The sequence below is a fragment of the Perissodus microlepis genome, chromosome 14 (assembly GCF_051167445.1).
Source record: "Perissodus microlepis isolate ML-2025 ecotype Zambia chromosome 14, ASM5116744v1, whole genome shotgun sequence".
In the NCBI taxonomy this organism is placed as follows: Eukaryota; Metazoa; Chordata; class Actinopteri; order Cichliformes; family Cichlidae; genus Perissodus; species Perissodus microlepis.
Genome location: NC_140474.1, coordinates 24,895,979 through 24,908,801, shown reverse-complemented (window position 1 = coordinate 24,908,801; position 12,823 = coordinate 24,895,979). Strand labels below are relative to the sequence as shown.

General features: G+C 39.2%; 2 protein-coding genes across 5 annotated transcripts in view; one reads left to right on the top strand and one right to left on the bottom strand.

The window, feature by feature from the left end:
• Positions 1-484: 484 nt before the first annotated feature.
• LOC146374013 (lysosomal amino acid transporter 1 homolog) lies at positions 485-7,817 on the bottom strand. 2 transcript variants are annotated; one of them, XM_084949885.1, is made up of 8 exons: positions 7,632-7,817; positions 6,937-7,309; positions 6,699-6,828; positions 6,455-6,542; positions 5,443-5,552; positions 5,247-5,348; positions 3,806-3,991; positions 485-2,308 (listed from the first exon to the last, which is right to left on the bottom strand). In XM_084949885.1, the coding sequence occupies exons 2-8, from the start codon at positions 7,137-7,139 to the stop codon at positions 2,192-2,194; spliced, it is 936 nt and encodes a 311-aa protein (XP_084806011.1). In that variant the 5' UTR covers positions 7,140-7,309; positions 7,632-7,817; the 3' UTR covers positions 485-2,191. The 2 variants fall into 2 exon arrangements, with proteins under 2 accessions (XP_084806011.1, XP_084806013.1); XM_084949887.1 differs by lacking the exon at positions 7,632-7,817 and having other exon boundaries at positions 6,699-6,824; positions 6,937-7,121.
• Positions 7,818-8,991: 1,174 nt separating this feature from the next.
• Positions 8,992-12,823, top strand: part of veph1 (ventricular zone expressed PH domain-containing 1) — an 86,377-nt gene continuing 82,545 nt past the window's right edge. For 2 of the 3 annotated variants that reach the window (XM_084949878.1, XM_084949877.1), the window contains exon 1: positions 8,992-9,247. The gene's annotated coding sequence lies outside the window, so the exon portion shown is untranslated. The remainder of the gene's footprint in view (positions 9,248-12,823) is intronic. The other variant, XM_084949876.1, reaches the window with a different exon arrangement.

Sequence of the window (12,823 nt, the reverse complement as noted above, 5' to 3'; positions counted from 1 at the left end):
GCCTCCACTATGAGCCAATTTTTTCCTCCATACTTGCCTCTTTCCATAATTCTGGTATAAATTTGTGTTGTTTTTCTGTCCAAATATTTTTTTTTTGTATTTTTCTCCCAGAACTGCTACTTCAGGCTATTTTGGATGTTTTCTAGCAAAGTCTGTTTGTTCAAATACTTCTGAGTCAGTGAAAATGAAGGACTGTGCATAAAATTGGCTGTAATTCATAAACAGTTAATGCAACATTTTGATAAAACCCCTTGAAGTAGAGCTGAAAGCCTGCATTTCAATCGCATCTCGAGTTTTGGATTTAAAATCCACTGTGGAGGTGCACAGTTTCGTTCAGCAAACTACGGACATGATTGAGAGGACATTGTAAACTTGTACATTTCTGTGACTCAAAGACAGAACCTTCAAACTTTGATGTGAAATGTGAGACCAAATTCTTTCAATCAAAACAGTACATAGTATATTTTATAAAGATACAATGGAGTTATTTAAACTTGGCACAATACACATTTATTAAAAGGCAACACAATGGAAGATTAAAAAAGGAAATAAAATAAACCCATCTCAACAACTTATATACATGCTCCACAGTCTGTAGCAGCAAAAGGTCCTAATAATATATTCAATACAAAAACAATCAGAGAAACAGGAACATTTTGAAAATACAATAAATCACTAGAAGTACTGAATTATTAGTGAAGAAGTTATTATTGCATATTTGCAAATTAATTTTCTCGGGCTAGTACTGGGACTAATGACTAATGGTTTGTTTGTTTTTTAACACAAAAAGACGCCCACATTTGCCTGAGGTAGAGAAATCTGCAGAACTGAAGTTAAACAGATGATCAGGTTAAAAGTGACTGTGCCACATACATACTGTATGAGAAAACCATCTGTCAGAAGAAAGTTACTAGTAAATTATATTCTAATTTACTATGAATTAACTAATAATATTAAGACTATTATTACTATTTTTAGCATTAGTCTAAATCAATACTTACAAAAAATATAATCATAAGATGAAACTACTCATCTATTAGTACACCATTTTTTTCCCTTTCTCTCCTCTGTTGTCATCTATTCAATTAGCATTAGTTCTGGAAACAACTGTAAAGAAGCTAATAAGGACACGCTACCAAATAATGCAAATAAATTTGGCTTGACAAGAGCATACTCTCTCCCACAAACCTGATGACAGATTAGACACGTGGACTAATTTTATAATGCTCCTATTTTTAGATAACGTCATTGAACGCGTCTTCTTTCTTTTTTAATAAACATTATAACATTTTTAAAAAGACGATGCCAGCACACGGAAACTTAAGAGAGAACATCTGCAGGGAGGTCATAATCAGGGACTTGGACAAACAGTTCAACTGCTGTTTTTAAGAAATACAGTTTCTTAAGTTATTATCTACTTTAACAATCTGATTCACATTAGCTGAAAAACAGCGATGTGTTTATGCAATGCATTTATATTACGACTATTAACAGTTTTAAAGGGTACACACTGTTTCTCCTGGAGGACAACAAAGAGAACGCAAAGCAAAGAAATCCACTGGTCCTTAAACATTAAAAATCCTTTTCACATTATATAACACTATCAGATTCGCATTAAAACATCAGAGTTGGTTCTTTTTATCCCAGCGTTGTCTCGTATGGCTGTAAAGGGTTAGCTACAGGGCCACAAAGTGAGATAAGACCAATGTAATTCCACACTTCTGTGCTTACTAGGGGAGTATTTGGAAAATTTGCTTTCGTGGGCTTTTGGTGGTGATACCTACTATCTTAAAAAACATGTTAATACATCAGGTTCTGCAGATATTGGCAAAGGTTTCATTTTAGAAATGACTAATTGGTTTTAAGAGCCCTATTTTAAACATGGAAGCTCACTGATTGCTTTTAAATATCGTTTTTCCATCCATAAACAAAATCAAGAGGTGCAAGTGCAAAAATGACCCAAGTCATGCAGGCAAGCCAGACTAAAGAGAAACTATGGAAGAGCTTCTAAACTGGTAGTTAATCTCCAGTGTTAAGGAAACTGTTACCTCCTTTCTTTCTTTCTTTATTAACACACTAAACAGGAGATTGTCCTCTTGTGTGCAAAGAAAATGAGACTCATGTTCAGCAACCCCTGAGAGCTCCAAACAAAGACTGATAGTCCAATCGCTGCTGGTGTTTGATCTCTGTCCTACAACACTGTCAGCTCCTCTTCCTCACTCAGAAGAGGTTCCACCTCTGGGATATGGCGTAGCGCACTGCTTTTGGCAGAAATGTTCTTCCTGTACATGACGAACTGGGCAGTTACCTGATTCGGTCAAGGGTTGTATGGACACTGTAAGTTCAGACATTTTACAACTGCAATATCAAAAAGGTTGGGACGCTGTGTAAAATTGAAATAAAATCAGAAAGCAATGATTTGCAAATCTAATAAACCTATATTTTATTCACAACACAACATGGAAAACATAGCAAATGTTGAAACTGAGAAAATTTACCATGTTAAGTAAATTTGAGGTCATTTCGAAGCAATGACTTAGCAGCTTTCTATTCCAGCCCTAACCTTAACACATTTATAGACTCATGTCAGCCCGCTGTCATGCCTCCACACGTGTAGGTTCATTCCAACCTGCTCTCACGCATCCGAACACGTAACATAGTAACGATTTGTCACAGTCGTTGGTATGTTACACATTGGGATGAAAACCTGTTGAATAGCAACGTGATTGGGTATAAAAAGAACATTTAAGAGACTGGCGTTTCTCAGAAATGAAAATACTGGCAGCAGCCCGTGCTACCCCTCAGCCTCTTAGCAGACGCACCTATGGTATGAATGTTAAAATCCTACGTCGCCTTGTTCTCAAGTTATCATGATTTTCCTACCTCTGACCTTGACCTTAAGGCTGAAGTCACTGAAAACCTACCAACCTACTAAAATCTGTCTATAAATTATGAGAGAATTTTAGAATAATGTTACTCAGTGTAAAATAGTGAAGACTTGGAATATCTTATCGTCTAAGTATCATCATCAAAAGATTCAGAGAATCTGGAGAAATCTCTGTGTGCAAGAGACAAGGCTGAAAATCAACACTGGATGCTTTTGATCTTTGGGCCCTCAGGCAGCACTGCATTAAAAACACGATTCTGTGATGGAAATCACTGCATGGGCTCAGGAACACTTGCAGAAATCACTGTCTGACCACAGTTCACCATGATATTCATGAATAAAGATTGTAGCTCTGTCATGCAAAGAAGAAGACTTATATGAACACGGTCTTCTCTGAGCCAAGGCTCATTTAAAATGGACTAAAGCAAAGTGGAAAACAGTTCTGTGGTCAGAAGATTTCAAATTTGTTTGGGAAAACATGGAGTAGAGGGACCAACGTCTTTTTCAGGGAAGTCCTAGCAGATTTCAGCAAATGCTAAACCACATGCTGCTGCCATCACAACAGCAGTTTCACAGTAGGAGAGTCCAGGTGCTGAAGTGGGATGGTACACAGTGGTAAACATGGACATTAAAATCTAAATTGAGCTTATTTTTTCCAGTAAATAATAAACCATTTTAAACATTTGACATGTTCTACTGTCAAATTTGCAAATCACTGCATTTATTTTATTTACATTTCAGAGAACTGTTTTCTAATGGGGGTTGTACACAAGTTGGGACAAAATCAGCATGCTGAATGCTTTAAATTTACTGCACACGCAAAAACATTACAAGCAATATTACCCTATTATGATTTATCAGGTCAGATTTTGCATTAAGTTTGTACAGTTGGGCTTGTTATTATTATTTGAAGGATACAAAACAGTCGAGTATGAGGACTCCCAGGCTGCCGATGAGCCAGGCCAGATGTTTGACGATGAAGTTCTGTTTGGAGCCCTTCAATGCCGGAAGGACAACTATGACGCTCAGCCCATACGTCCCATTACCCATCATGGCCAGGGCAAACAGCAGGTAGGAGGTGCCCTCTGTAGACTGTCGCTGGAACTAGAATAGTTAACAGATAATTAACAGACAAACAAGAAGCACCACAGCAGTCTTACACTGGGCTTATAGCGACTCTTATTGTTAGCAGGGATGGCCAGAAACATTTGTCTGATTGGTCTCCCACAGCTACAGCCGGATAAAAATGGCAACTTTCCCTGTAACGATGTCTTATGTGAAGGTTTAAACTTTGCCTCGATGTCTGCTGGGATACCTCACCACAAAAGAAGAAAAAAGGAATTTAAACAACTAAACAACAAGCGTAATTTAGTGCTAATTTGGTGGAGTTGGATTTTTCCTGGCCTCTTTATAGCACCACCTGTGACAACAACTCCTGGTTTCATGAAGCCCCCCCCCCCACAAAAACCCAGAGTCACTGTTAATGAAAAAAAGAGTTAAGTACATGTTGTTTCACTTACATTAATCTCAATTCAGTGGACTTGCACTCCAAACAAACAGACACAGAGAACCTCAACAAGATTAAAGGATAAGACTAGATTTATTGAAGTGCTTTATGGGTATCAACAAATCCCCAAAAGAGATAACAGCCAACAGCGAATTCATCCTACTAACAAACAGCAGGAAGCATGTGTGCTTCACATAAACAGGCTGGCTTTGTTCATCGCATCTATCACTGAAAGGATGAGGAAAGGCAGTATCCATCCAATATTAAGAAACCAAAGACACATTTCAACCTTGAAAGATAAAATGGAGTTTTACACTCTGCTGTTGCTCAAGTGCTTGGCAGCAGAGTATGAATATCCTGCTGATTATTCCCCAACAATGTCAGGCAACAAGTGAGTGTATGTGAGAGAAACTCTGAAGGAAATCCTAAACAGCAACAGTTTTAATTGTTTTGTAGACTTGGAATGACATTTTGGACGTGCTCTAACATGTTTACATTTCCACAGGGGCAAAAGTGACCTAAATGATTTACAACATCATGGGAGTCCATGTTTTGTGCCCAGAAGTCTCTCTGGCACTGGCACGCTACTGAGACAATCCCCTCTGGTGATTAATCGCTGCAATCAAGCCAATGTGTTTCTTCAGCACAACAGCGCCATTGTCTTCAACGCCTGGCTTTCATTTTGACACACATGCAGTATTCACAAATATCCATACTTCACCATCTTCTCCATCCCCATTTATGACCAACTCATACATAGTAATTTGAGCTTTCCACAAACCTCCAATCCAAACACACAAACCATGTTTCTGAGAATAAAGTGACTCAAAAAAAAAAAAAAAAGTTACTTACATTTTTATGGATTTGTGGAAAACGGGAGCAGAGGTAAAAAACAGATGCCAAATATCCACATACATAACCAGTGATTTCCACTGACTTGGAGCTGGCTGGACTCTGGGTAAGAGAACAGTGAAATAAAGAGAAAAGAGTTAATGCTGCACCTACGGAAGAGTGGGTAATCTCAAGTGGAAAGGTGTTTGCGTCCTACCTGAGTGTTTAAATGTGAACCGTTGTCTATAATGAGCTTGGGTAAAGCCAGGAGTGCTAATGTCCCAGCGCCACACCACATGAAGCACACCCACTTCAGCGCAGGATTTTCTAAACGACAAACACACACAAACTCAGTAACAGACGTATCCTGCAACAACAAAAACAGTACCTGTAGGTTCAGTCCTGCTTAGGCAACAGTATAATTAAGATTACTACCCAATGAAGTTTGCAGAGCAGTGCAAATCAGATAAGGGCAGCACGACAGATGTTTACTCAGACTACACAAACATTATGTAGGAATAGGTAACGGATGATAACTGGATATAAATAATTTGAATAACTATTGTATAATATTAAACCCTACTCTACACCCCTGCAAGGTTTTAGCACAACTCATTCAAAACTTTTGGAGCTATAAATAAGACACACAGAAACATTACCAAAAACACAACCTCCTTGGTGGAGGTAATTAGACATTCACCCCATTTTGCCATTAGCACTGCCTGAATTCTTACACATTCTTAGACACTATAGGATCACACAGTTGCTGAAGATTTGTCTGCTGCACGACCACAATGCGATTGTCCAGTTTTATTGAGCCTATGTAAACTGTAGCCTCGGTTTCCTGTTCTTAGCTCTGTACTCAGTACTCGGTGTGGTCTTCTGCTGCTGCAGCACATCTGCGTCAAGGTACAATGTGCTGTGCATTCAGAGATGCTCTTCTGCATGTGTTGTTTGTAATGTGGTTATTTTATTTGTCTTCTTATGTACTCGAAACAATCTCTTTTGTCCATTCATCTGCTGCTCACTGGATATTTTCTGTTTTTTGGACCATTCTCTATAAACCCCTGAGATGGTTGTGATGGAAAATGCCACATAACAAGTGCACAAGTGATGCGTTACCCATCACTTCTTTAAGTTATAAGACTTCTGCACAGTGCTGTATTTAAACCAGGCATCATGCTTTGCCAGCGGTTTAACCTAAGAGCAGAGACGATGTCAGGACTCACTTCTGCTGGAGCTGTTTTTGATCTTATAGTAGAGAAACTGGGAGATGAGAATCAGGTCAGTGAAGATGTAAAACACCACTGTGACAACCTGAAAGTGGGACAAATCAAGAGAGAGAAATGTCAAATAAAAGGAAAAAAAGAAAAGCAGTATCAGGATAATGACTATCCCTTCAAAATCTTGATAGAGATTCACACTGCAGAGCCAGCAGACCTCAACCAGCCAGGCTGAGTTGTCTGTGTTCACCTGAATGGGCAGCTGGCTAGTGAGATAGCATCCAGCGAAGCTGGTCAGGTCTCCACTGAGGAGGAAGACGAGAAACCCAAAAGACATGGCCTCCTCTACTTTTCCATTCCGATAGGCCTCATAGACCTGCCTGGAAAGACCCAGCAAGTCAGATTAAAGACAAATATAAGACGTTAACATTTCTGACTGGCTGAGCTGGTTGCACGATAAGCCGACAATAATCAAAGTAATTACTCACGGTATCGTGGACAACAAAAAACAGAACATGGATATGAGTCCTATCACAACGCTGCAGTACTCCCAGATGTTGTCCACACATTCCTCAAGCAGGTAAAGGATCCATGGTGTCCCGTTGACACACAGCGGTCTGCCCTGAGATGGAGCAGTCCAGTTGTTGATGGCCACATCTGCACTCTTGCCTGGAAAACGCCCGCTGGCCATGAGGAGAGACTGATTTCCTCTACCTCCTCCTCCTTTTCCTCCTACTTCAACTTTCTAAGTAGCCTGGGTGTGTTTTTGTTTTGTCAACAAAGCTAAAGCCTGGAGAAAGCAGATTTATGTGGCACCACTACCTGCCTGTACAAACAGACTTCTTATGTCATTTCTCGAGTCTGAAAAACAGAAAAATAAAACAGACAGTGAGCAAAACGAACAAAGAAAACTGTGGGAGGTACAGAGGAAAGAACATAAAGTGTTAGGTCCATCCCAAATCAGTAATTACGTCTACATTTTAAAAAATACGTCAGTAAGCGATAAGTTTGCTCATGGTGCACGCTCAGTCTGGCCTACCCACGCTCACAGCTGTCCAGAGAGCCACTTGTGGTGTTTATGTGTACGCAATCATGCTTCAGGCTAATTTAAATGGATTTGGAAGAGATGCTAACAAACAAACAAACATACAAAAAAACATAATTAAGTTCAGTGACCGCTCACCTGACTAAAACGGACTCGTAAAACACTCCAGGCTGTTTGCTAGTTTGTACAAACTTCACCAGCATCCTCACACGTCCAAGCCCTTTGAAAAAGATTACAGATAGCTTCTCCGTCCACCATCAGCGGTCTCCAGTGTGAAGCGGGCCAGGATAAGATGCAACATCCGGTGCGAATTCAAAGTAAAATCCTCTTTGAGGACAATTTAATACTGCTTGAGAAATTTACAATATAATGCCAGGCTATTTATTAATTTAAAAATAATATCTCTTTTTTTGTAAACTGGGATACTTAATTTGTACATATTTATGTAGAAAACATTTTTTCAAAGTTGTACCCAGGTACGTATTTACGAAAACAACATACGTTATAGCAAAAGTCATGTGTGTTTTTATTTAAATGCCACAGTAGAATGTATTTTCGTGTATAATATACAAATACATATTTTTGACGTTAATAGTTCCCATTCATTTCTCATGTACTTCATTCACGTATCGCTCCATGAAGTAGACAATATCATGTGCTTTTATTTTGAAGGCACCGCAAAATGAAGTCTCACGCCGGACGCGATGCCTGGGAAAATACCACCATCTACTGACCAGAGCAATGAATGAATGAAATGACGTCAATACAGTGAAAAACTATATCGCCTTTGCTACAAGCCTTTTCTTCCTTATTACATTTTTATATTATCAAAAACTAATGTAAACACCAGCATATACAATACAACCATCATCACACAACTAATAATAACCCACCTGTAATAACACCAATAATATGCTGTAATATGTTTCAGTTGAAGTACAATTTGGCACTTAATTTCTAATCCGATATGGGCATTTCAGATTAGTTTTTATTGCTTGAAAGTGTTGAATTGTAGTTTAGTTTCTGTTTGTTTCAGTCTCAGTTTTAGTATTTACTTTTATTGTATGAATCAGAATCAGAATGAGAATCAGTACAGGTGTTACAAGATTTTATTTATTTATTTTTTTTAGCCAAACTAACTTATGTGTCCTCTATATTTTTATAGTTAGATTTCCAAGTTCACTAAATAATTTTATTAGTTTTATTTGTTTTTCAAAAGTCTAGTTTTTATCTTTATTTTAGTTAACTGAAAAGATTTGTTCACATTTAGTTTTAGTGTTTAGTTTTAGTTAACTATAATAACCTTGGCCACGCCTGACGCTTGAAAACCATATGATTTCTTTGTTTCGTTTTGTTTCGTTTTTGCATTATTTTATTTTTATTTTTTTTAAATGAACCATTGGGTTAACTAATCGTGTCACAAAAAGCGAGTCCTGTTTAAAGATCGCTTTAACCACTGAAGCTGAGTTTGAAATAATCTCCATAATTTTCCGAGGGCTTCTGAACGCAGCGTCCTCACCTGTCCCTCCCTCCATACACCTGTTGCTCCGCGCAATCCGATCGGCCGCAAGATGGCGCGCTTTCCCATGGTGACCGAGGAGGACGACAGTGAGGGTTGCTCTGAGAGAGGACCTGGATCTGCGCAGGGCTTTTTTATTTGTGTTGCTATGTGAGGCTTTGGAGCGCGGTTTGAAGATACTGAGCGAGGATCCACAGTCAGCGTCCGCGTGCTGTCGACGTGCTGCGTGGAGCAGGTAAGCTGTCCGAGTCCGTGGGTGTTTGGAAACGAAGCGGGCTGCTGGGAGGGGGGTTTCTTGTTGCATGCTCTCTGTCATAAGAGACGGGAATATGTCACCCACATTCCTTGATGTCGGGAAAGTTGACTGCACGAGTTGAAAGCAGTGGATGCACCACACACTTTCTGGTCGCCCATTAAGCCGACTTTTTTCCTGTCTTTACTGAGGATACCCCAGAATCCATGACGCCTCAGATAAAGATAGCCTACTACTAAACCCGGGGGAGCGCGCAAGTGGATATGGGGGGTGTTTTCCTGGGCTGTCGCGCGTAAACACTCGCAGTAATTCCGGGCTAAATGCGTGGTCATTTTGGGGGGAGGTAGTGTATCCTAGAAGGACGCGTGGCACCTCATCTTTTGAACATTTTGAACATTTTTTGATGTCACAGTGCCTCTCTGTTTCTCAGGGTTACATGCAAAGGAATGTGCTCCCGGAGCTTGAAAGGCAAGTTCAGTGGCATTACTCACATTTAGTCTGTGCATTTCTTCCCCTAATCCCCCGCTCAAATCCAGATCTATACTGTTGCTTCACTTGTATTTGTGTGTGAATACAGACGGTGTGTGTGTGTGTATATGTGTGTGTGTATGTGTGTGGTGGGGGGGGGGGACTCTTCAAGGTCACAGACTTCAGACAGATGTTGATGTCCCAGGAAGGAAGGAGATTATCGTTCACTGTATGAACTTGAACTAACCTCTTAGTATTTTTGTGCATAATATTTCTAAAATAAAATAACGTATATATAATAACAAAGAAATACATATTTGTATTTGTGTGATTTAGCATTTATTCATGACACTTATATTGCTTATTATTTAGAATTTAAGGTACGCTGTTTTATTTTAAGTTCATGATGGCAGACCTTAGTTTATTTGGAGTTATATTGCTCAACAGCTTTGCATTACCTTGGATATTTTTAGGAAACTAATTACAGAGAAGCAGATTACGGGACAAAATTATTAGTCCTTGCTATGAAAAAGTTTTTAATCGAAATTTTCCCAACTGTTTTTTTACTAGAGCGAGTAATTTTAACATAGCATTTCTGAACATGATCAATTTCTTTAGAAAGAATCAATTATTTCAATTTGTGCAAAATAACAAATATGTCATTAAAAAAATCTTACCCCACCTGAAAACCTGAGCTTTTCATTGAGCTACAGCACAAACCACTGCTGTACAATGATGTGCTTTAACTTTGTAATGCACAATGCCTGTATAATCTAATTAGAATTCAGGGTTAGCATGCTATTTGCACAAAGTATAAAAACTTTAGCGAGGGTTTGAGCTGTCACTGAGAAAGCATCATGCCAAAAACACAACACATCAATTTAGACTTGCGAGAAAAAGTTGTTGATGCTCACAAAGCAGGAGATGGCTATACAACATCACAGTTTCCAAAAGTATCATCAAAAAATTCAAAGAGAGCCACATAGTGTACAACAAGCCTGTCAGAAATAGGAAGCCAAAGATTTCCAAGACTTTGGAAAGAAAACTTGTGAGAGATGTGTCTAAAGGCCACAGAACCACTGCCAGGGCATTAGTGAATGACTTTTTCAGGAATTGTAGTCTCAAAGAAGAAAATCACTAGAACCCTGCAAAGGAGGGGGTACAGGCCAAGAAAAATTCCACTTCTGCCGAAGACAGTTACACGGAAGTATGTCAAAGACGACCTGGAGAAAGATTATGCTTACTGGAGACACATCCTTTGGTCAGATGAGACGAAACCACAGCTGTTTGGAGAAAGAAGGGAGAGCCGTACAATCCAGAGATCACCATCCCCACGGTGAAGCACGGTGATGGAAGCAAAATGCTGTGAAGATGCTCCAGTGTATCTAAAACTGGGAATCTCATTAAGGTGGAAGGAATCATGAAGAAAGAAGGACGTGTGACAACCTCCAGCAGTCAGTAGCAAAACTGGATCTGAGTCATCCCTTTGTCTTCAGCACAACAACGAGCCAAAACATACGTCGCTCCTGCTGACCAAAGTTAACATAGCTCACTGGCCTGCACAAAGCCCTGAAGATCCATGCCAGAAGACCATCAAATCTGGAGGAGCTGGAGAAATTTGCCCAAGAAGAATAAGCCGGGATTGCTGATTTCGTTTCTACGTGCAAAGTAAAATAATGTAAGTAAATAAAATAAGACTAGGTTGTTTGGAAAAGCTGATTTAAAAAATTTCCTTGCTCCTCATCTGTAAATCATACTGTAGGTGATTATATATGACAGTAAAAGCCAACTTTCATTGCTCATTTCTGCTATTCATTCTGCTCACTCAGGAAACAGGAAGCCTGGATAACATGCAGGATGCAGGTTATGACAACACTTCCAAGTTTAGAAACACATTAAACAATCGCTTTCTAATAAGAATCACGTCCTGATGACGCTGTGAAAGCGTTCAGTCGGTACTCCTGAGTCAGGCCCGTACGCTGAGTCCGGAGCACGCTTCCGCTCAGCTCGGAGCACGAGACCGAGTTCGGGCTGTGGAAGGCAGCGGGGAGTAATGAATAATGAATGGTCTTGAAAGTGTGCATGAGTGTTAGTTGACTGAGTGTGGCGGTAATGCACATTTTCAACCAGCACTGCTCCCCCTCTGCTGTGGAAATCCTCTCAGCAGTTATGAGTCTCGCAGCACAGCAGAGCCAAATCAGAGAAAAAAGAGAAGCCCCCAACCCAAACGTGCACTCTTTAGGGTGGATTCAGTGCTATTTGACACAGTTATGCCTGCAGAGAACATTTCGGGCTCACACACACACACACACACACACACACACACACACACACACACACACACACACACACACGACTACAAACACACAAAATGGAAGGAGGAATGAGCTCAACTCAGATTAGTCTATAGAGGCTCTTTGTTCTCTTTGATGTGTTCATTTTTTCAACCTGTCTAGAAGTTAAATTATTTTCACTTTCAGAATGTAGCACAGTGAGTCCTAAAATAAGTTTCTAGGCTGAAAATGAGAGTTTAAGTGATTACTCAAAAGCAGAAAACTAACTTTTAATCAGAGATTGTGTGTTTTTGGCATAATGTAGCAACAGCATGATGAGTGTTAATAATATCCATTTATTTAATTATCAGAGGAGCCATTATTTTTTATAATTGTCAGCACAATCAATAAGTAGTGTAGTGGCCCATTTCGTCGAAATGTTAGAATCAATAAAAGGTATTTGTTACTATCAGTTGAGGTTTATTGTTTGAACTGTGTTATCTCAACTGCTCACTATGAGGCTACAGAGAAACGAGTTTGTGAGGTCACGGACATAAACAAGATACACAAACAACAATATCTGAAATGATTATACACTCAAAAAAAGTCTTGTACTTTTTAGACATTACACAATGTTTTTTGAAGTAAAATGCAAATGAAGTGTATAAAAATCAAAGTTTTATTTGTTCAAATAATTAATCAGTAAGGAAAATATGCTTGGCATAAACTGAATGTACGCCAAAAAAGTACATTTCATTTGACCAGATTCCATTATATTGAATATTTACATTGCACTTATGTAACAAAATTAAACGGG